Source organism: Wyeomyia smithii, chromosome 2, assembly GCF_029784165.1.
Source record: "Wyeomyia smithii strain HCP4-BCI-WySm-NY-G18 chromosome 2, ASM2978416v1, whole genome shotgun sequence".
Lineage (NCBI taxonomy): Eukaryota > Metazoa > Arthropoda > Insecta > Diptera > Culicidae > Wyeomyia > Wyeomyia smithii.
The window spans coordinates 56,918,135-56,940,169 of NC_073695.1; the positions used below are offsets into that span (position 1 = coordinate 56,918,135).

General features: G+C 37.3%; 3 protein-coding genes across 11 annotated transcripts in view; 1 reads left to right on the forward strand and 2 right to left on the reverse strand.

Annotated features, from left to right (window-relative positions):
* Positions 1-6,847, reverse strand: part of LOC129719633 (pickpocket protein 11-like) — a 26,595-nt gene extending 19,748 nt beyond the window's left edge. The window contains exon 1 of the mRNA XM_055671027.1: positions 6,763-6,847. The gene's annotated coding sequence lies outside the window, so the exon portion shown is untranslated. The remainder of the gene's footprint in view (positions 1-6,762) is intronic.
* LOC129723137 (putative mediator of RNA polymerase II transcription subunit 26) overlaps positions 1-10,191 on the forward strand; it is an 18,351-nt gene extending 8,160 nt beyond the window's left edge. For 2 of the 9 annotated variants that reach the window (XM_055677132.1, XM_055677140.1), the window contains exons 2-7: positions 6,830-6,979; positions 7,219-7,686; positions 7,840-7,958; positions 8,225-8,297; positions 8,355-9,593; positions 9,883-10,191. In XM_055677132.1, the coding sequence (XP_055533107.1) occupies positions 6,830-6,979; positions 7,219-7,686; positions 7,840-7,958; positions 8,225-8,297; positions 8,355-9,593; positions 9,883-10,011 (2,178 nt within the window). In that variant the 3' untranslated portion in view covers positions 10,012-10,191. Of the gene's footprint in view, positions 1-6,829; positions 6,980-7,218; positions 7,687-7,839; positions 7,959-8,224; positions 8,298-8,354; positions 9,594-9,714; positions 9,744-9,882 lie in introns of all 9 variants that reach the window. The other 7 variants (XM_055677133.1, XM_055677141.1, XM_055677134.1 and 4 more) reach the window with 6 other exon arrangements.
* Positions 10,192-11,704: 1,513 nt separating this feature from the next.
* LOC129723169 (NADH dehydrogenase [ubiquinone] iron-sulfur protein 4, mitochondrial) lies at positions 11,705-12,730 on the reverse strand. Its single transcript, XM_055677210.1, has 4 exons — positions 12,572-12,730; positions 12,303-12,456; positions 12,064-12,239; positions 11,705-12,000 (listed from the first exon to the last, which is right to left on the reverse strand). Exons 1-4 carry the CDS (start codon positions 12,616-12,618, stop codon positions 11,820-11,822), a joined length of 558 nt encoding a protein of 185 aa, XP_055533185.1. The 5' UTR covers positions 12,619-12,730; the 3' UTR covers positions 11,705-11,819.
* Between the last annotated feature and the right edge of the window lie 9,305 nt (positions 12,731-22,035).

Here is a 22,035-nt window from a genome sequence, read left to right on the forward strand (position 1 = left end):
TTCTTCACAAATAGGTTTACAATTTTCCTACAATTATATTCACTTGACTGCGGAAGCAATTACAATCTTTTAATGAAATAAAGCTTAAAATATATGTAATAGTGTTGATATGTCACCGTTTGTGGCAGAACACACAATAAAGATTTTGAATAAATATTAGTAAATAATTAATTCATCACAAAACATCCCCCATTTTTGAAAAAAAGATTAAAAATTGAAGAGTTGATTTTCTTTTTTTTATAATATATGCCGTTATTATAGCCAAAATGCAGCTTGAAGAAAAGTGTCCCAATATATGGTGGTGATAGCGTGTATCTGTTTTCTACTCTACAGAATGAAACTCAATCTATGAAATAACGAGACATGACCTCATTGTCCTACGTCAATAATGTGGTTGTGTGTCAGATATAACCTTTTACTTTTTTACTGTTTATTGCTTAAGGTAAAAAATTAGCTCTGGAATTGAGGCTTTATTATTTGGAATATATTAAATTCGAATAAAAGGATATCATCGCGAATTTTGTAACAAAAAAAAATTATTTTTGGTGTAGCAAGTAAGATAAATTCTAATGAAATCTTATTTTAGACAGCCTAGTGAGCAAAATCATTTCAAATCGCCTGAAAATACGCGAAAATTTAATCGACCATTTTTAATTTGAATGAAACTTTGCACACGTATTTGGCTTAGTAAACTGAGCATTTTTCACAGGTGGAGAGATTTTTTACACCCATGAGTTACATTCTAAAAGGGTGTATGCCTTTTGGCATAGGTTTTATTCGAAGCATTGTAGCCCAGAAACCGTTGGTTGTATAGAAAAACTGTCAGAGAATGAGTTGTAGCGAATCAAAAATGCATCAAAGAAAAATATACACTGCACAAAAAAATTTTTTTTGACCGTAAAAATTAAAAATAAACATTAAATTTCAATTTAAAAGAAAACAGAGTTGAATTTTTTTTAATTTTTTTTAAAGAAACTTGACGTTAATACGCAACTTTTTAAGAAAAGTCCAGGATGGAGAAACGAAAAAAAATTTTTTTATGGTAGATTAATTCTTTTATGAAAATTGTAATTCAAACATTTTTCAAAATATTTATATTCTGATGATTTTAAAAGATGTAGAGAGTCATTTTGAATCAAAAAGCTCTTGGTAGTAAACATTCCAAAGGCATTGGTTTTCGAGTTATTTCTAATTTAAGCTCAAAATGTTATAATTATTTAGGAAAATACACGTCTTTCTTATTTTTCCATGGTTCTCCAGCGAAAACCATACGTTCATTGGAATGCTTGATCAAAAATATACAATTCATTCTTTGACAACAACACGATTGGGCGAACGGTTCTCGAGAAAAGAGTTAAATGTTCTTAGTGATATAAATATATATAAGAATCAATTTTTTTTTTTCGAGTTTTATTATCTTAGGAACATATTTTTTCATAACATAGATACTTTACAGAACTAGTTTCACCTTATATTTTATATACATCATAAGTAAATGATTCGTCATCTTCGAAAACAGCTTCGTTTGTATCTTATTTTCTGAAATCGGAACAAAAGAGTAATACTTTTGTGTGGCAGCTATTATTATAGATTTTTTGAAAATATTGCTCCATTCTGTTACTCCTTGTTCATATTCTTCATATGATACCCAACTAAATGACATTTTTGATGAATTTTTATTACATTCATACAATTCTTTTGCGCTTGTAATGGGATGTTCATGTTCTTTAGCTAAACTTGCATTTCCTGCCATTCGTTTTAATATGCCACCAATTGCATGGGCCTTTAAAATGAGAAGTCGCAAAAAATGCCACTCTGCATCGACGTTATATTTTGTTTTGAACTTGCAAAGACTTGCAAAGTTTTTTCTATTTTTATATTGTGAGGCAGCTCCATCAGAAATTAATATCGCTTTTTTTCAACTCTATTTCGTTTCATTTGCGTAAGCTTGATGAGCACCGATGATCAGGAAAAAGTTTACAGCATTTGGGCTTGGTGTATTCCATTTTTTACTTTATTCATCTTCACAAAAAGCAAACTGTTACTAACACTTCTGGAGAAGTGCAATCGTATTTATATACGAAAACAGATATTATAGGTAACCCAGTAGTTATTGGTTGCGTACTTGTAAAGTTATTATTAGTAAATAAGTAGGTAGTGTTGTACGACAGACATATTTTTTTATAAAACATTCGGCAAGGGGGAACGTGTAGGTAGGATAAGGTACAGCGCTCGAGTTATTTATCCAATCGTTTTGTTTTCAAAGAATAAATTGTGTATTTTTGATCAAGCATTCCAATGAACGTATGCAGGGCTAGTAGCGAGTCACTTTTTAGTGACTTTGTCACTATTTTGAGCCTAGTCACTAAAAAGTCACTATTTACGCTAAAAAGTCACTAAAGTCACTATTTTACGACAAAATGGTCACTCAAGTCACTTTTCTAGCTTCAAATGTATAAATTAACTATTTTTGTATTGCAACATACTTTAGAAAGCTTGCTTCTCATTTACAGAATATTTGGACAGTTCGGTTTGTAAGGTATTTTTGTTAACTTTTCCATCATAGAAGTTTCATGCCAGGCAATGTTTTCAAATTTCTCATCGAAGTGAACAGTGCAGAATAGTTACGAACGAATTGTCTAAGAGCTGCTAAGGAATGTAAAGGTTTATTCTACAAGCTACTCGCGTCTTAAACCAATGTTGTGCGTGAAATTACGTTCGTAGTTTGATTTGCTTGTCTCAAATCAACTGTTCCTCCGGTTGAAGTGGATTCAAAAATTTCGAACTTATATTGTGCATAGTCGTGTTTAGGTCTCAATTTGTAGGATTTTGCTTTCAATCATCCGAACCTACCGGTGTTTACCAGATACCATTTCGAAATTCCATAATGATAACCCGTTCTACACATATTTGTCCCATGCTCCAGGTTTTTAGTGTTTAGTGGGACGAATTTGATTAGAAAATGTCAAGTGGGTTAAATATGCGTGGAAAATCATTGATGCGACAAACAGGCTTAGTATTGTCGCAGACAGATGTCCAAGCAAGAACAACATTGATCGAAATTTCCGTGTAGATTTTCAAAGTAAATTGCGTTATAAATCACTTGTACACTAGCGCCGCCTGGTGACCTTATCGCTACAATACATTTTTTTTCGCTGGTGTACGAGGCTGGCGGTACTGGTAGCGCTATCTGGTTACGGATTGCTACTACAAAAAACTTTACACAAATTTGGAACTCAGCTTGGACGTCTGTCTGCGGTATTGTTTTCGCAGATTTTCGGAACGAACAATGCTATTTTTAATATATTTAGAAAAACCCCTCCCTTAGTTAGCTTAACCAACTTCAAGCGCTTTTCGAAGCTGTCACAGGCGGCACGGATTCCCAGATTTTCTTTTTTTTTATAGAGGGGGGAATGTTTGTAAAGATTTGTTCATGTACTATGTGACATTTCAACACTATTATATATATATATATATATATATATATATATATATATATATATATATATATATATATATATATATATATATATATATATATATATATATATATATATATATATATATATATATATATATATATATATATATATATATATATTTGTACGCTTTTTTTATATTATTGAATGTTATTAGCTTTCGCAGTTAAGTTAATGTAATTGTAGGAAAATTATTAAACCTACTTGTCAAGAGTCCGGATTTTCTTGATAACCGCTTTTCAAGTTGGAGATTTTGTAAAAAAAAGTTTATTGAGTTGAGATCAGGTGAACTTAACGGCAATTTATTTCTATTCAAAAAGTCCCTCGAATTGTCCCTATACCAACCTTGAGTCAAGTTCGCAGTATGCGCTGATGCACCGTCTTGCTGGAACATATAGTTATTAGCTCTGAAGAGTTTTCGAAGACACGGGGTAACGTTTTTTTCCAAAACTACCGTTTTATAATAAACAGCATTAAATTCGGCGTCTTTGTAAATGAAAATCAGAGGAAGTTTACTGGCTTGCAAATTGCTCCCGAGACCATCACTAAAGCTGTACTCTGCAATCGAGGAACACTCCCTTAGAACTCTGAAATGTTGTCTCTTGCTGCTGCCCACATTCGATTGTTTTGTGTAACCAGTCACACTCCAGACCAAATACCTATTTTTTCATCAGAAACCATGAACTCGCGAACAGCGAGTTGTGAAAGTATCATTTTCACTCTATCGAGCCTCTTTTTCTAAAAGAATCGGCAAAAATATTGTGGACCGATTCAATAGATATACTCAGATGGGTGGGAATTACAAACTGAACGTTATCATTTCGCCGGACACGCTCTTCATAACAGTCACAATTTTACGACTTGCGGCATCCTTGCAGATCGTGGTCGACAGAATTTTCAACGATCCCCCAAAGAGAATGTTTCCTTGTATTTTTCGATGGTTTAATAAACGAAATCTCGCCTAGCTTCACACGATTTGAGATGTTTGAATATTGTGCAAGGGCAGTCATTGATCAAAAACGTTTTACTACGACTTTCCGGATTTGTTACATCGCACATCAAGAACTAAATACAACTGACAGACCACCAACACACCAATGCGTATTCGAGAGTGCATACATTCGTTCACGTACTTTCATTAACACTTATAACTCGAAAACTTGTATTCGAATATATTGAACAAGGTGTTATTACAACCATTTCAATGTGAAATTATAATACAGATTTTAGTTAGACTTTTTTCTACGAGAACAAATCATTGCACATCCTATGTTCTAAAGACATAAATTTCAGATAAAATTTAATTCATTTATGGTTCAACAATAAATTTCAAAACCCTCTTTTGATTCAAAATGACTTTCTACATCTTTTAAAATCATCAGAATACAAATATTTTGAAAAATGTTCAAATTAGAATTTTTATAAAAAAAATTATTCTACCGTAAAAAAAATATTTTTCATTTCTCCATCCTGGACTTTTCTTAAAAAGTTGCGTATTAACGTCAAGTTTCTCTTAAAAAAAAAATTAAAAAAAATTCAACTCTTTTTTTTTAAATTGAAATTTAATGTTTATTTTTATTTTCTTTGGTCAAAAAAATTTTTTTTGTACAGTGTATATTTTTTTAAGGTGCATTTTTAATTCCCTACAACTCATTCTCAGACAGTTTTTCTATACAACCAACGGTTTCTTGGCTACAATGCTTCGAATAAAACCTATGCCAAAAGGCATACGCCCTTTTAGAATGTAACTCATGGGTGTGAAAAATCTCTCCATCTGTGAAAAATGCTCAGTTTGCTAACCAAATACGTGTGCAAAGTTTCATTCAAATCGATATTCGACCATAGGCCATTTGGCGCGATCTTGCTCTAATGCAAGTTTTTATAAAAATATAGAATGAAGGATAGGCAATATTTGGGAACCATCTTATGAGCCTATAACTAATAATCAAAATTGCACATGTCTGTAAGAGCATAGCATGTTGCAGAATTTTTTTCTTCTCATCGATGTAAAACTAAAATTTCTTATTGAGCTAAATTTTCTGTTTGAAAATCCAAGATATTGAAACATAAAGTTGTCTACTCTTGGAACTAGTGTCGCGTTCATCTGTATTTCGGACCCATCCCGTCTAGGTGGTTATACCCCATCAACCATTTAAAAAGAAATCTTCCGATTTAATCAATTTTTAACATTCGCAATTATAGATTCGCGCTAGAAGTTTAGAATTCGGTTTTCACTTAAGCGAATGTATGTTGGACTTAAACAATGTAGAATAAGCGCGAAGGTAGCAAGGTCAATCCTTCTAAATTAAGAATATCAACTAATTAAAAATAAGTTCTAAGAAGACTCATCTGCAATGTTGGCTCGAACTGACAAGACCATCGTACAGTCGAGTACGAGTGATGGACAATTTACGAAAGAAAGTGAACGAAAGAAAAAGGAATAATTGAAATTGATCGAAGCCGTGATGCTTGAGCTTTATCCTGGCCTGGTATAGTGAACTGAATTATGTAAACCTGTGTAAATGACTTAAAATTGCCCGAATTCATCTTATGGTGATCGAATGTCCAGTCCAGAGGTACAATTTGCTCGTTTTCGCCGTTTCCGCTTTTTAAAGGATACACGCGAGCATTGATGTACATAGTAGCATTTTGAAACGAACTCATCCATCATTTGTTAACAATTTTCCATTATACTAAGGCCCAAATAAAACAAACTTTTTATGTGCATGGAGTCATTCATAAATGCGGTATCCTACTAGAGCCCCGGATAGACAGCGCTAGAATAGTAGCCAACTTTTTGCATGATTTGTTTATTTTTGTTTCGTTTAACTTCCGTCGCAAACTTTCTCGCTAATGTGACTATTGCGGAAAACGCCGCCTGGCAAAGACAACGTTGGGTATATCTAACTGAAGCTTAATGTTTGGGGCGACTGAGAAACTAAACATAAAACAGCATGCTAGTTGGATCATGAGGGACTGTATTTTAATAGCAGTGTTATCAACATGTAAAGTTGTATATTGCTCACACACCGGGAATTTTGAGGTAAACGAAGAATACTGTTCACAAGAAACTGCTTTTGCATAAATAAAAGGCTTGCAAACATACAAGCCTTGCTGTTGTCAAAGGCGACTATTCTGGAAATGGGTTAGCGACATTAAACTAGTTACACTGTTACTCATACTGGAAACCTAAATAACACAAAATCGAATCGGACGTCAATGCTAATAATAACTAACACAATTTAATTAGAATGACTATTAATATCCACAACCTGCTCAATACCTGTTTCCAGCAGCGATGTAACAACGTCTGGACTAATTTGATTTTCTTTTTTTTTCTATTTTCACAGGATGAAATGGAACAGTGGGTGTCGGACACATTCTATTCGTACTTTCCTAGCTTCAACAAAAATCAGAACGAAAAGAAATCGATGCTCTCCCGTGCCCGCCAAGCCGACTATCAAGAATATCTGAAAAATGTAAATCATATTGCTAATGTGGTAAACTATCTCTGTCTTTCTACCTAACTTGAAATTAGCATTTCAAAGTGCACTCCTTTGTTCTAATTGATTCGTACTGCTTTCTATCAAATCCAGACGTCGGACGTTTTCAGGTTTTGAAAGAAATATTATCGCTTTCTTTTAATAACTGTAAGATAGTTTGCTTCTACCATGCACAATCAACAATCTGCTTGAAAGAAAAAGGAAACAATCATTAATGCACTCTGACCGCCTTCCAGATCCCTCAAGTGATGTCCAAACACCAGCAGTACCTCGAAAAGTTCGGCCACCAAACCGGCCAGTCTCCCAACGAAAAAGGAACGAACACTACCAGTCCAAATCAACAACCGATGGGAAGCAGCGGTAACAACAACACCGCCACCAAGTCCTACCTTAGTCCATCTGTCAGCTTCAGCCCGAACCAGATACCAACGATTAGGAAGACGCTAGCAAGTGACCCGCCCGGCTCGTACATGCGCAAAGGTAGTCCGCGGGAAAAGTTAATCAGTGATTTGACCCATACTGATCTGTCCACCATTCTCAATACAGACACCATTGACAGGCGGAACCGGATGCTGGCGGAAGTAGGTCCCTCCCAGTTTCCAATCATTGCTAGTCACTCCGACACTGCAACTAACCGTGCTAGTAGAAAGTCACTCGCTGCGACTTTCATTCCCACTAACGAGCGGGGAACCCTGCTGCTAGATGTACTTTTCTCGTTCAGTCTTTCTCTCCTACACTGTATTATATTGTCACCTTTCTAACAACTTTTCTGTGATTTGGTTTTCACTAACGTATAGCTATGGTTTATTTGTATTGGTTGATTTGTTATACGTTCGATTTGTCATATTATGTTCTAGGAGGAAAGCCGTAGAAAATTGGAATACCAAAAGGAGCTCATCAAGCAGATAGAGGAAAAACGGAAAGAAGTGGAGCGATTAAGGGAGAAAGAAAAACTGGAAGAGGAAATGCTTACCAGGTGGGATAGAATCGTTATGTAAAATTTGTTAGGCTACATCTTACCTTTTCAAAAAACGTGAACTAAAAATAAGATTGAGTCACTTTTGGCTTCCATCCCTAAAATTGTAAGAACTAGTAAACGTTTTTAGCACTATTTTTGGATCCAAACACGATTTGTCTTGCTCCGTTTTCAAGTGAAAATAGACTAATTGTATTTCAATAACTATTTTAGATGCCTTTTTAAATTTTCGCATTGTTCTAAACATATACATTTCAAATCCACAGTCGCTTGGAACAACAGTTGAAAACGATGCAACTTGAGGAGGAACTGGAGCGCGAAAAGATTCGCAGCGAAAAGGTATAATACGGTTGAATTTACTAACTCAATCTATATTAACTCAAGCTACAATTGCAGGTCCGCATCGCCAATGAACAGAACCACATCCGGCGATTGCAATTACTTTCTAAACTGGAAAACGACCATAAGGTGTTCAACCCACATGATGAGCAACGCAAGACGTTGTCCGAAAATGGCAAAGAAGTCTACATTGATCATCAGCATCAGCAACAGCAGCATCAGCAGCAGAAAACGACGGCCAACGCAAAAGTCTATCGCTACTTTAGCAACTCGGCACAAAACGAGAAACCGTCCAGCTTCACATCTTCCAGCATTTCATCTGAGCTAGACTATAATTCTTCCAGTGAATCTGCGGGGCAGTACGAGCGTTATCAGTTTTGTAAAAAATGTCGAGCTGACATCGATCGGTCGTTTCTTCCACGGGCTGGACTGGATCACAGCCGTCATTATCATCATGCTCAAAAACACCATCAGCAGCAGCATAAAACAACACCGAAAAGGGCTCACAAGGAGGATCATTGCCTCAACTGTCACACTCGAATGGAGAGGCTTTGTGAGAAGTGTGATCGGGTTCTGAAACGTTCTCTAAAGGAAAATCTGTGTACGATTTGTCAACAGGCACTGCAAAACAGTCGCGCCCAAAAAGAAGCCCAGTTCGAGTTAAGACGGCAGCGTAGTAAATTACTGCGCTCGATGGAACAGTTTGACGACGATTACGACAATCGACCTGTGACTGAGGTTGAGAATCCTCCGCATCCGGCTTCCACGTCACCACCAAACCCATACAAAATCATCGACATCCAGTATCACGAAAGCGACAACGATCATGACTTAGCGGTGCTAAATCCGGTGATTGTTCGAAACAACTACAAAAAGCCTTACTCACTAAACATCGATAAGGATTCGATCTTCCATCCTAGCAAGAAGACACCAGAGCCCAAGGTATCCGTTAACATTCGTAACGGTGAAGTTTTCGTAGACAACAAGCTAAACCCGTCAGCTGTCAAGCGTCCCTCAAGTCCACCTGGCGTGCTCGCACGGGAAGATACCGACGATCCTATCACCGACGAAATGGACGAACGTATTTCCAAATATGTGAAGCACTACAACACCCTCTGGATGAAGCGCGGCATGCGCAAAAACAATCTTATTTCTCAGAAAAATGCGCAATTTTCGTCGGAGTCGTTGCAGAATAAACCGCTGCTGCCATCGCTTTCGCCAGCGAAAGTGTACGTCAGCGATCGGGCCGATAACCTTAAAAGTGACGCCATGAAAACTACCGAGAAAAAATGGGATGTAAGTAAAATTTATGTGTACTGGATTCATTTTTGTCTCAAACTATTGTTCAATCGCTTAAGCTTCTTTCTTCTCCACGTTTCTCACAACTTTCATTGATCTATTTGTATTCTTGTCGCAGCTGAATTTTCTTTAAGAGAAAAAACTACGGTAAGTTATAAAAAAAGTGAAACCGTTACTTCAAAAATTTCTTTCCACTTCCTTCTACTGCAGCAATCAGTGTTCCTATATGTTTGAATGTTTCATCCAAAACAAAAGACGTTGTCATATATAGATTTATTCCTTTCAGATTCCCGCCGTAGAACGGATCAAGGTATCACCCGGGTCGCCACGCGTGCTCACTCAGCTAGGCGCCATTCGGAAACAACTGCAACTCGAACAATTGGAAATGGATAAGACGTTCGATAAGAGTTACTAAAAAAATTTGAAAAGGCATAGAATGCTACATACTCCATCCCATCTTCATTTACCGTTAGGACAATAATCAACCTAGGCCGTACACCAGCAAATTGTCGTATTCTACGTAATTCCATTAAGTTTTTTGTTTATTTTTTATTGAAACGTAGAAAGTAAGACACAATAATAACAGTTAGTGAAAGCAGGATTTTTTTCCATTATTGAAAGAATTTCCAACCTTCTCAGAAGAGTTTTATTCCTGTCAAGCCACAATCGCCAGCTTCTCAAATTTGGTCTGTACACGAATAAGTTCTACTCACCTCCTAGGAAACTCTGTGCCCACTACCGTAAAACGGGGCGAATAGAAACAGTGGGGCGAATAGAAACAAAACTTCCGAACTTGAAAAATGCGATTTTAGGTCTTCGATTACATTAAAAAACCATGCAAAAAATATTTTCTTAAATAGTTCAATAGTAAACAAGTCCTGCAAACCCATTTTTGGGTTAGCAGCACTATTGTCGGTTTGCTTAAAAAAATGCAAAATGGGAGTTCAAATTCTGAACGTTTCCGAGTACCAAAAAACTTTGTCTGTGGAAGCCATTCTGCTTCACTTAGAACTTGTTCGTATGATATACTGGGTCGGTAGTTAAGCATTTCAAGTTTTTACGCTGAATTAAGGAATTGCCGTAAGGTATTCATCACCACGTTTCCTATATGTTTCATGAAAAACTCGCGGTTCTCAGAATAACGGGGCGAATAGAAACAACGCCGTAGCGGCTATTTTTTGTACCAAAACATGTAGATTTGAGAAATGCTATAATGTTTTATAAGTAAAATGATGTGGAACATGTATTGTGCATTTTCAGCCCATGGTCAGGACTTACCAACAAAAAAGTCCAAAAACGTAAAAAAACTGTTTTTTTGTCAAGCGGTTACGAAATATAGAATCAACTACTCGGATAAATCGGATGTTACCTTTAGACTTCAATCCAGTAGACAACCACGCTAGTTTCAAAAAACGTGATGAAAGTCTGATTTATCTGCTGCATGATGCTCGACATGGACTGACCCGAGAGATATGAATCAAGGTTTCAGTTCCACCAAGACAAAATGTTCCCGGATGTCGTGTCCTAGATGAAACGCCGGAAGATGCCAGACCGGTGGAAATGCTTGACCCAACGCGAGTCCTTCTGTTCCTAATAAGGACTCTAATAGAACATATTCATTCATAAGATAACAAACATGAAGTAATAAACCGAACATTTCCACTATTTTGATATTTTATATCATTTCCTTGCCTCTCATATCAATAAATATGATGCAATTGTTCTGTTTTCTTCAAATTAAAACTAGAATTTTCTATCAGAACAAGGAAAACGTATTTTATTGGCGAGTTTTTCTATTCGCCCCATTGCGGGGTGAATAGAAACATGCAACATTTTTTTCAATAAAACAATGAATTACTTATTTTATCAAAATGGACGTTACACCTTTAATAAAGAGAGGCAAGACCCATGTTTAAAAACTTTTATATTCATTCTATACATTATAGTATTTTTTGTACACTGCAAGATATATCGCAGACTGTTTCTATTCGCCCCGTTCTACGGTAATTCCATTAAGTTTTTTGTTTATTTTTATTGAAATGTAGAAAGTAAGACACAATAATAACAGTTAGTGAAAGCAGGATTTTTTCTTCCCATTATTGAAAGAATTTCCAACCTTCTCACAAGAGTTTTATTCCTGTCAAGCCACAATCGCCAGCTTCTCAAATTTGGTCTGTACACGAATAAGTTCTAGTAAACTCACCTCCTAGGAAATTACGCCCACTACTTGGTAGAAACTCGGGTACGCTTGTTCCACGCAAAGTTGATTCCGTAATTCTTCACACGACTTTTCTTTTGTGCCTCCGGCGCATCGACAAACCATCTCCATCCGTTCTTTTCGCAGTGAGCAATAGCTTCATCAGTTGAGCCGAATTCCACGCGCATATTCGATAGTGGATCACCCCTACAAAGGTTATCGTATTAAAAATCACAAATCGTTTCTGTTTTACCACTATCACGAACTTACGATGAAGCCCACCCCATCAGGGGATTTTCCCAGCGCTCACGGTTATCAAACTCGATACACCAGTGGTGAATGTTGTCGGTACCGCTCTGCATGGCATTTTTTGCCGGCATGAAAATACGAACACGGCGTTCCTTGACGTGCTCCTCCGGTACTCCAGTGATCGGGGACAGGTTCACCTATATTGGGCGATCTATAACTTTTTGCCGCGAAATCAAAAATCAAGATGTAGCAGTACGAACCTTCGCCGGAACAGTGATAGTACTGGCTTGTTTTTCCCTTTCGCGTTGTTGCTCTTCATCGGCAATGACTAGAGTGGCATCTATGAAGGGAGCCTCCTTTTGTTTTATGGGGTCCTTCAAAACGACTGCTGTTGTGGAAAAGCAAGCTCGGGTCCTGCGTAAATATTGGAGTACAGACAGTAGTGATTACACAATCAGTCGCTCACAAAATTCTTCCGTGGCATCATCAAACTATTTTATACACTTTTAGCTGATAGAACTACACTTACCATGGAGCCGCACTGGCACGGGTCAGAGATCGTAACAAAAGACTCATCTTCCGACAGGACTCACTCACGAAATATCAGATCAGTTTGAATCAAATATGTACCTGGGAAAAAACTCAAACTCTCAGGCAGTGAATGTTAAAAGTCAAAACAAAGTGTTGACAAAATAATTTGTAGTACACGATTAAATTTAAAAACTGTAAAAACTGTTGCGTGCAAGTTTTAGTACAATTCAAGCATAGTAGGGGTGTCTGTAAAAAACACCAGCTTCAGGGATGAAGGCAGTGTGTGGAAAGTATTTACATAGCGAAGGAAACCTGGAGAATCAGGAAAATAAAGGTATGTTAGGGCATCCTTAACGGTACGCTTCTATACCCCGTTTGGCAGCGCTCTATCATCACTTCACACCGTACCGGTCGCTGCTAAACGCGCTAGAGAAATAGTAGCCGAGCTTCCGGGAAGCATCGCGCTCTCAAATTTAGCAACCCGATAACAGCGCTGCTAAAGGTTTATGCTGGATGAAACGTCAAACTGAAACGATAGCAACGACCGGTGTGAAAACGGGTGAGTGAGCAAAATAGCCGCGCTGTACACAGCCGTCATAACAACTTAAATGGTACCGCACTGTTAAGGATGCCCTTAGGAAATTCATTTTTCGGTCAAGAAATATCAGGGAAAACTGAAAAACAATCGGGAAAAAATGTTTATTTGAAACGCGACGCGTTTCTAACAACTTTTTAGCGCCAAAGCGATTTTTTCGGTATAAAAGGCAAACGCAAGCAGTGTTGCTAGTCTCACTCATGAGCAGCCTCAAGCTACACTACCTTCATAAACTACTCAAACAGTTCGGAGTATGGTACAATGGGGTCCTAAAGTTTTACACGGTTTTCTGATTTTTATATATCAGCTGGAAGAGTGCAATTTTCTGAGCAAAACGTGATTTTTAAAAAAACGTCCATCGTTTTTCTTCGATTTAAAATGAAGATTAAAAAAACTGCTCGAAATGCTTCAAATGACAGCTCTCCCATATACCATTAATGGGTGAACTGTCTTTTCTCTAGTAGTTTTTATATTATTTATTTAAAAATCGAAGGAAAACGATAAACATTTTTCAAAAATAACGTTTTGCTTAGAAAACGCGGCTTTTTCAAATGATATTTCAAAACTGGTATGGCTTTAGGACCCAATTCGAGTAATTCATTTTGTACCAACGTTTTTGGAAGATTTCTTCCTGAGTGTTACGTATGTCTTATGTATGTGCTTTATACTATTGACTCATTAACGATATGAACACATCGTTCGTTGAATTGGGACATGAAGGGTATGAAATTTGCGTGAGTTCCGAGCTACCCCAGAAAGAATCTGGCCATTGCACCGGAACTAAAATACTATATCCCGAATACTTCGTGATAAGGGCGGTACCGAAAACGTATGACGTGAGCTACTATCTACCTTCACACTTCAAAAAAAATGTATCTCTTTTCTTCGTTGTTTGTTAAGGGCGAAATCTATTTTATATCAAAACGAAATAGAATGATGAATATGCCCTTCTTGTTGTTTACGTTAGTGAAAGGCGAAACTTGACTTCATCTTGGTGAATGGGCGGAATCAAAGTTGTCAACAAAAGAAACATTGAAAGCAAAAGGCGTATTCCGATGCAATAACGTAAACACGACGTATAATAGAGGGCGATACTGTCGAGCATATGGAAACAAGGCACATACTAAAGGGCGATATTGTCGAGCACATCAAAATAAGGCGCAAAGTAAAGGGCGATACCACATACATACACACTTAACTGCGTAATGTTTTCTCGGTAAAGGAAAATACCGAACTACCTGAAAATATTTCAGTTTACGGTTGTTCAGTAAGAAAATTACTGAGAAATCGGAAACCGTAACCGTGATACCGTAATTTTTTCACCGAAAAAAATCCGTAAAACCAAAAATTTCCGAGTTCAGTAAACTAAAATACCGAATCTCGGAACTCTGACATCATTTAACCGAGATTTCGTGGAACAAAAAAAAACTTACCGAGATTCCAAAAAACTGAACTGTCAAAATAACGAGTGCTTCACTAACAGTTTTTTTTCGTGTTTCGGTGTAGAAAGAATAGGAGCTTTGCGACTGATTATTATTATGGAGAAATCTGCAAAGTTCACTATTTTTCCTCAGATCACGTTTTATTGCTGCAAAGAATATTTGAAGATTACGATGAATTCTTTCTCTAATCAATTTTGTAGGTTACCAACTCGCTCGCAGGATGGAAGTTGCAGAGTGATAGATACTACTTTATTTCCTGGAAGCAATACAACACCCTAGTTTTTACCAAAGCTGTGTTCAGTTGAATCAGTTGACTTAGTAAATAATAAATTAATTTGTATATTTAATCGTTTTAATCATATTCTGGGTTATCTGGCGAACAAAAATCGCAAAATACGTAGACGTACCTCAGTAAATTTTACCGAAGTTCTCGTAAAACTTTGACAGTTGAACATTACCGAGAATCTCGTTAAAGTTGACAAGTTTTTGATTATTGCTTTTACAGAATCTCGGTGTTTTGATGCATTACCGAGATTTTTACCGAGATCTCAGCTGTTGAAATCTCGGTAATTTATTTTACCGTACTCGGTGATAAAATCTAAATGTGTAAGACATACGTAATACTCAGGTAGAAATATTCCGAAAAAGTTGGTACAAATTGGGTTGTTTAGCTATTCAATAATTTCCGATTTTCATATATCATCTGAATGAGTGTAATTTTCTGAGCAAAACGTGATTTTTAAAAACTTTGTATCATTATCCTTCGATTTTTAAATGAAGAATAAAAAATCGCTCTAAATCGCTACAATGACAGTTGGTATATGGGCGAACTGTCATTGTAGCAATTTCGAGCAGTTTTAAATCGTGATTTAAAAAGCGAAGGACAACGATAGAAAAAAAAATTCAATTACGTTTAACTTAGAAAATTCAGATCTTTCAGATGATATAAAAAACTGACATAGCTAAACAACCCAATTGAACTACTCGAAAGGTACCACAATCATAATAAAATCACCGTTTGAGTTGTTTTAGAAGGCAGTGTACCTACGCAGCCCTGCATTTGTCTCGTTCCTACTTGAAAAATACTGCATTGATTTTGTAAATAACTTTTTGACAGTTCCTTATGGGATTTTCTTTGGGGCTCGATAAAGCCGAGGAAAAGAAAATTCATTGTGATCATTATTTGTCGAGCAGTTGGACAGGACGAGGTACGGAGTACTATGGGGCAACGTGTATCAGAAAAAAACGCCAGTGTTACGTATGTCTTATGTATGTGGCGATACTGTCGAGCAAATCGAAAAAGGCGCATAGTAAAGGGCGAAACAACAAAATGTCGAATATACAATGAGAGAGAGCAATTTTGCTTTTATTAGAACATTTGGATTCCCGAGGGGCAACGTATCTTTTTGCCCCCTCGATAATTTTAGAAAGTCATTCGTCTCTTTTTTCATTTTCAACCCTCACGCCATTTTGCAAAATTGTGGTCTATGATAGTTACTCTCAAAACTGCCATTCCAATCACTTAACGTCAAGACGCATCGCACGCAAAAATTCTAAGCATTATATTTCTAGAATCAGGTAAATCAATTTTTTCGAAGTTCTCTTGCACCCTTAGTAATCCTATGAAGTCGGCGCCTAAGTTTCCCTTCTTTGAGTTTGGGTGTTATTGTAAGATTCGCCCTAATCACGAAGTAGTCTGGATATGTTCTCAATGTGATTGCAATTGATCTTCAAAAAGTAAAGAAACCTTAATTATATTACAAAAAGAGTTTCATTAAATTTCTGCCTAAAAATAATACGTGATCCAGATACCACGGTGAGACGGACTAGAAACGGTCGTTTTTTTCCCAGACGACATTGGCATTCACCGAAACGTTTGCTCCTGTCGGCGCTTATTCCGACCAGTTTCCTGTTGTAGCGTGCCTCTAGCCGGTGTCTGTATGTAGTCGCAACAGTAACGACATCCTCAGCTGCTTCCATAAAATATTGCATAGGATATTGCTATTGGTATGGACTACTTCAAAAATAACATGGTGGTTGGATGACTGTTCGTCACACAACAAACACTGGAATTTTTTCCGGCACATTGTGTTGCTACTGAACAGTACCGATATTTCCTGGAACACTGTTATTTTAAAATATTTTGAGCCGGACCACACATTCATGGCGGCTGATACCTTTTACGCTGTAGTGGAAGCATCCATGAGACGTGCTCGCGTAGTCACATACAACGACTTCAAGTCAACAGTTGAGAGAGCAAAAAAGAACGTTGAGGTACTAGACATGTTATCCGCAAACTTTTTTCAAATGAGGCTTGCTGTATCCCAAACATAAGTAAAAAACAATTCCAAAAAGGACGGATCACTCTGGGCTACACGGACTCGGTCAGCAGTGACCAACTTACTCATTTTTCGCTGTTTTCGAAAAATGCAAGAGGCTAATCGACGACGTAAAGTTCCCTCTTAGTGAATTCCTCAACTGGCAAAAGGTTCCACGAAGGGATCGAAACAAATCGTAAAAAGGGATTGTTATCAACACTCAGCATCGTTGTTCCAGAAGATAAAGGAAGTTTTTTCAAGGATTTACCACAGAGAACTGACGTTCATCTTATTTTCAAAATATGTGTATAAACTTGTATCCGTCATTAAACAGTAATGCGGTAATGCTCAGAAAAACTCGGAAAACCTCAAATTTACTCACTGTCTTACCCCTCGTAATAAATGAATAAATTAATTAATGTATATGTTTATACGAGACATTGACAACCATATACCAAGTAACAGTGAATGACAATGAACATCCTGGTTTCAAACTCGTTTTTGCCCACTTTCAGCTGTCAGATAAAGATGAAACATTCGTTCGATGATTCAATGTTTATAAAATATATTTTGATGATAATTCAATTATTTGAAAGCAAAATTATGCTATTTGATAAGTTATGTTACATGAAAATGACAAAAAAATTATTTTGAGATGAAATAAGTAATGAAGGGAGATTTTTTTTCTATTTGGTTTTTCGTGTATTCAGATTTGACAGTTCACGCGGGAATTCTGACAGCTGTCAAAGTCAATGTACTCAGTTTGGTTTGCCATTTCACCATGAACAGACTTACGCCTGAACAACGCTTACAATAAATTTTATTATTTTATTATATAAATTTATTACCAAAATTCGTCCACTGTGAAATCCACTTTTTTACCGAAAAATTGTGTTCAGTGACGAAGCTCATTTCTGGTTAAATGGGTATGTTAATAAGCAAAATTGCCGCATTTGGATCGAAGAGCAACCAGAGGCAATACAAGAATCGCCAATGCATCCAGAAAAATGCACGGTTTGGTACGGTTAACACGCTGGAGGCATCATTGGTCTGTACTTCTTCAAAGATGATCAAAATCGCAACGTTACGGTCAATGGCGCTCGCTATCGCGCGATGATTTCTGATTTTTTTGTGCCGGAAATGGAAGAGCTGGGTCTTGTTGACATGTGGTTTCAGCAAGACGGAGCAACGTGCCACACATCGCGCGAATCAATGGACATATTGCGGAATGAGTTCGGTGAGCAATTCATCTCACGAAATGGACCGGTGAACTCCGGATAATCCCAGATAATCTGCATTTTTAATATCCTTAAAATCAAACTTGTCAACCATCAATGATTATGATTCATTGGCCCATCTGAATTGTATTCTCTGCACAAGCAATATGCTTCAACAGGTATGGCGTCAACCATTAATTATGTATGGACTTTTTTCGAAATTTTCGACCTCCCTTCCCCCCATAATAAGGCTTAGTAAGATTTTTCATTACCCCTCTCCCCCCCACGAATCTTACGTAAGATTGTCTTTTTAAGAAAAAAAAAATTATTTTCGAAGGTGAAACATTTTTTTTACACATAGCATATTCGTAGAGGATAAAACAAACAAGTTCAAAATTCAAAATTAAGTAGAAATGAAGTTAAGCACGCAATCACCCAGCGATGGCGAATTCACTGCTTTCCCAAGGTTCAACTGTTAAGATCGCAGGGACAAAAAATTCGACTAATTTTATTTATTTTAGTTTTGTAAACTTTTTTTTCAGTTTTTTTTTAAATTTTTCAATCTTACGTAAGATTTTCTTTAATCCCCCCTCCCCCTTCGTAAGAATTTTGGATACCCCCTCTTTCCCCCTAAACCCTTACGTAATTTTTGGATGACCTCTATGTTCCAAACCTAATTCAGAACGGATTCAAAAGTAGAAATAAGCTTACACTACACCTTTTACTTCCGACATTGAGCAGCGGTATGCTCTTCTTATGCTTCACGCAAAACCGTATTATCTCCTCGCGCACTTTTAGATCTTTTGGTGATCGATATAAGTGATGATCCAAGGGGAACATCCATTAATGACGTAGCTTTTTTTTTTGGTTTTTTTGACTCTCCCCTCCCCAATCGTAGCATATCGTCACAAAGTCAAGACCCCCTCTACATAATTACGTAGCTTTATAGCAAACCCCCCCTCCCCTGCCTCTCATGATATTTTTTGGCCGTTTTTATTATCAAAAACACATGAATGAACAAGAAAAAAAAACAAGAAAATAATAAAAATAACCCTAAACAGACAAAAGAGTGATAAAATAGAACAGTTAGAAAAAAAACACTTTTTTTCTTAGTTTCATATTTGCTACGTAAGCGGGGGCCTAGTGTGGTAACGTCTCCGCCAACCACGCTCGACGCCTGGGTTCGAATCCCACCGCCGACATAGGTGTCGATGGTTGTGAGGTGGCGTGATCCACTCACAACCAACCCAACTGGTCTAGATTCAATCCTTGCCGACACCGGGAGATTTTCTGAGGCGAAAAATCTCTGGGATCACGCCTTCCATTGCATGAGGAAGTAAAGCCGTTGGCGCCGGTCCGTTAATAAACGGGTCGTGAGTTAGGGTCCTGGGTGTGGTGTCGTCTCCCTGGGCGTCGGTGATTGGCCACAACCACATCCCTGTCATGAACGTCATCCCCATACATTTCGCTTGAAGCCGTTTTTCTCTGGCTCTCTGGCTCGATTATACCTCAAAAGGCTGTCAGTGCTTGCGAAACAGCCGATTAAGCACCGTCCATGCCAGATCAACTGTTGCTGCAAGTGGTGTAAAGAACTGCAGAAAGCGAAAAACGATTGTTTTGTTTTAAGCGTTTCATGGATTTTGTGCAGGACATAAATTGTCACGTTCAAACATGTTTCAACATGTTCCGGATAGCCCTACATTCAATATAGTTAGAAGCACGCAAAAAATCTGTACAGTAACACATGCGGCACAATGAACGGAGCTTATGACCATATTTCCAACAGTAGCGCCATCATCATCGGCGGCGGCTTCAGGAAACTGTTGCCATGACATCGGTCTGGCCACAACAGTGGCGGAACTAGACCGACGGAAAATAAGCGAGAATAAAAAAAAATATTTGCTACGTAGCTTGGCTTGACCCCCTACCCTCCCCCTCGTCACATTTCGTCACAGAACTGCAAACCCCCTCCTCCCCCCTCAAACGCTACGTCATTTATGAATGTTCCCAAGTCGGATTCTTTACTACATCCGTATTTGTACGCTTTGTACTTTATTTTGAATGTTCACTTGAATATATTTTAGATTATAACAAGAGACATTATAAAAAAACATAAACCAAAACAACGAAACATGCTGTTTAGCAACACCGCCAGCAAGCCTGATGATAAATTTTAACGCACGCGGGGTTTTCAATTTTAACCAATCAGTGAGTGGTTCCCAAAGTGGATGCAAATCTATACCCAGTTGTCTCCCCTTAGGGCATCCTTAACAGTGCGCTACTATTTAAGTTGTTATGGCGACTGTGTACAGCGCGGCTATTTTACGCACTAACCCGTTTTCACACCGGTCGTTGCTATCGTCTCTGTTTGACTTTTCTTTCAGCATAAACCTTTAGCAGCGCTGTTACCGGGCTGCCAAATTTGAGAGCGCGATGCTTCCCGGAGGCCCGGCTACTATTTCTCTAGCGCGTTTAGCAGCGACCGGTACGGTATGAAGTGATGATACACGGAAAACGAAAAGAACTTATTTTCATGTCGATTTCACTCAACGGCGTCGTTCCGTGTAGGAAGCCAATTTTGAATAGTTGTAGATTAATTCAACAGAAGGTATAAAGTACTAAGAGTAATAATACGTTAAAAATACCCAACGTTTAGTTCAATCTTTTAAACTATGCCTTGGGTAGATTTCAGTTAATTTCATTCGATTGAATTAATATTAGTTGAAAAAAGCGGACCATTGAAAAAAATCTATAAAATCTATCTCAAACCTGCTCACTAACCTTCTAATTTGGTGTAACTGGCTTCATTAATTTTCCTTTTAAGTGCCTCTGTTCATAGCTCCATTCTCACAATGCAATTTTAATCTTCTTCTTATTTGGCGGCTATTATTTAAAAACAGAAGCACAACAGCACGTTCTTCACTTAACATCACCAATTTAAAACCAAAACTACCAATATCAAAGAAAGCTCTGCCACTTTCGCGAAATCAATTTCATCACGCGGGTTATGAATTTTCAACCAGTTGATTTTTCAACCAATATTGAGTTCAAACTACTCAATGTTGACTTTTTGTCAAAACACCATCATTGAGTAAAAGCATGTTTAAAATAAATTAAGTTTGCATTGCAAAACTACCCAACACGTAAGTTGTATGAGGTTTACACCATTTCAGGTAGTTTGTACCCTCTGGTTGGGTACTGGTCAAAAGTCAACATTGAGTAGTTTGAACTCAATATTGGTTGAAAAATCAACTGGTTGAAAAATCAACTGGTTGAAAATTCATAACCCGCCTGATGAAATTGATTTCGCGAAAGTGGCAGAGCTTTCTTTGATATTGGTAGTTTTGGTTTTAAATTGGTGATGTTAAGTGAAGAACGTGCTGTTGTGCTTCTGTTTTTAAATAATAGCCGCCAAATAAGAAGAAGATTAAAATTGCATTGTGAGAATGGAGCTATGAACAGAGGCACTTAAAAGGAAAATTAATGAAGCCAGTTACACCAAATTAGAAGGTACGTGAGCAGGTTTGAGACAGATTTTATAGATTTTTTCAATGATCCGCTTTTTTCAACTAATATTAATTCAATCGAATGAAATTAACTGAAATCTACCCAAGGCATAGTTTAAAAGATTGAACTAAACGTTGGGTATTTTTGACGTATTATTACTCTTAGTATTTTATACCTTCTATTGAATTAATCTACAACTACTCAAAATTCGCGTTGACGGTGTTGCTGATATTTGTTTGGTTTTTGCATGCGAAAAAGAAGGAAGGAAATATTTTTGCACGGAACGACGCCGTTGAGTGAAATCGACATGAAAATGAGTACTTTTCGTTTTCCGTGTAGCATCTCTGCTGAACACCCTTTGCTTTTAGTACTTCAAGTAAGTA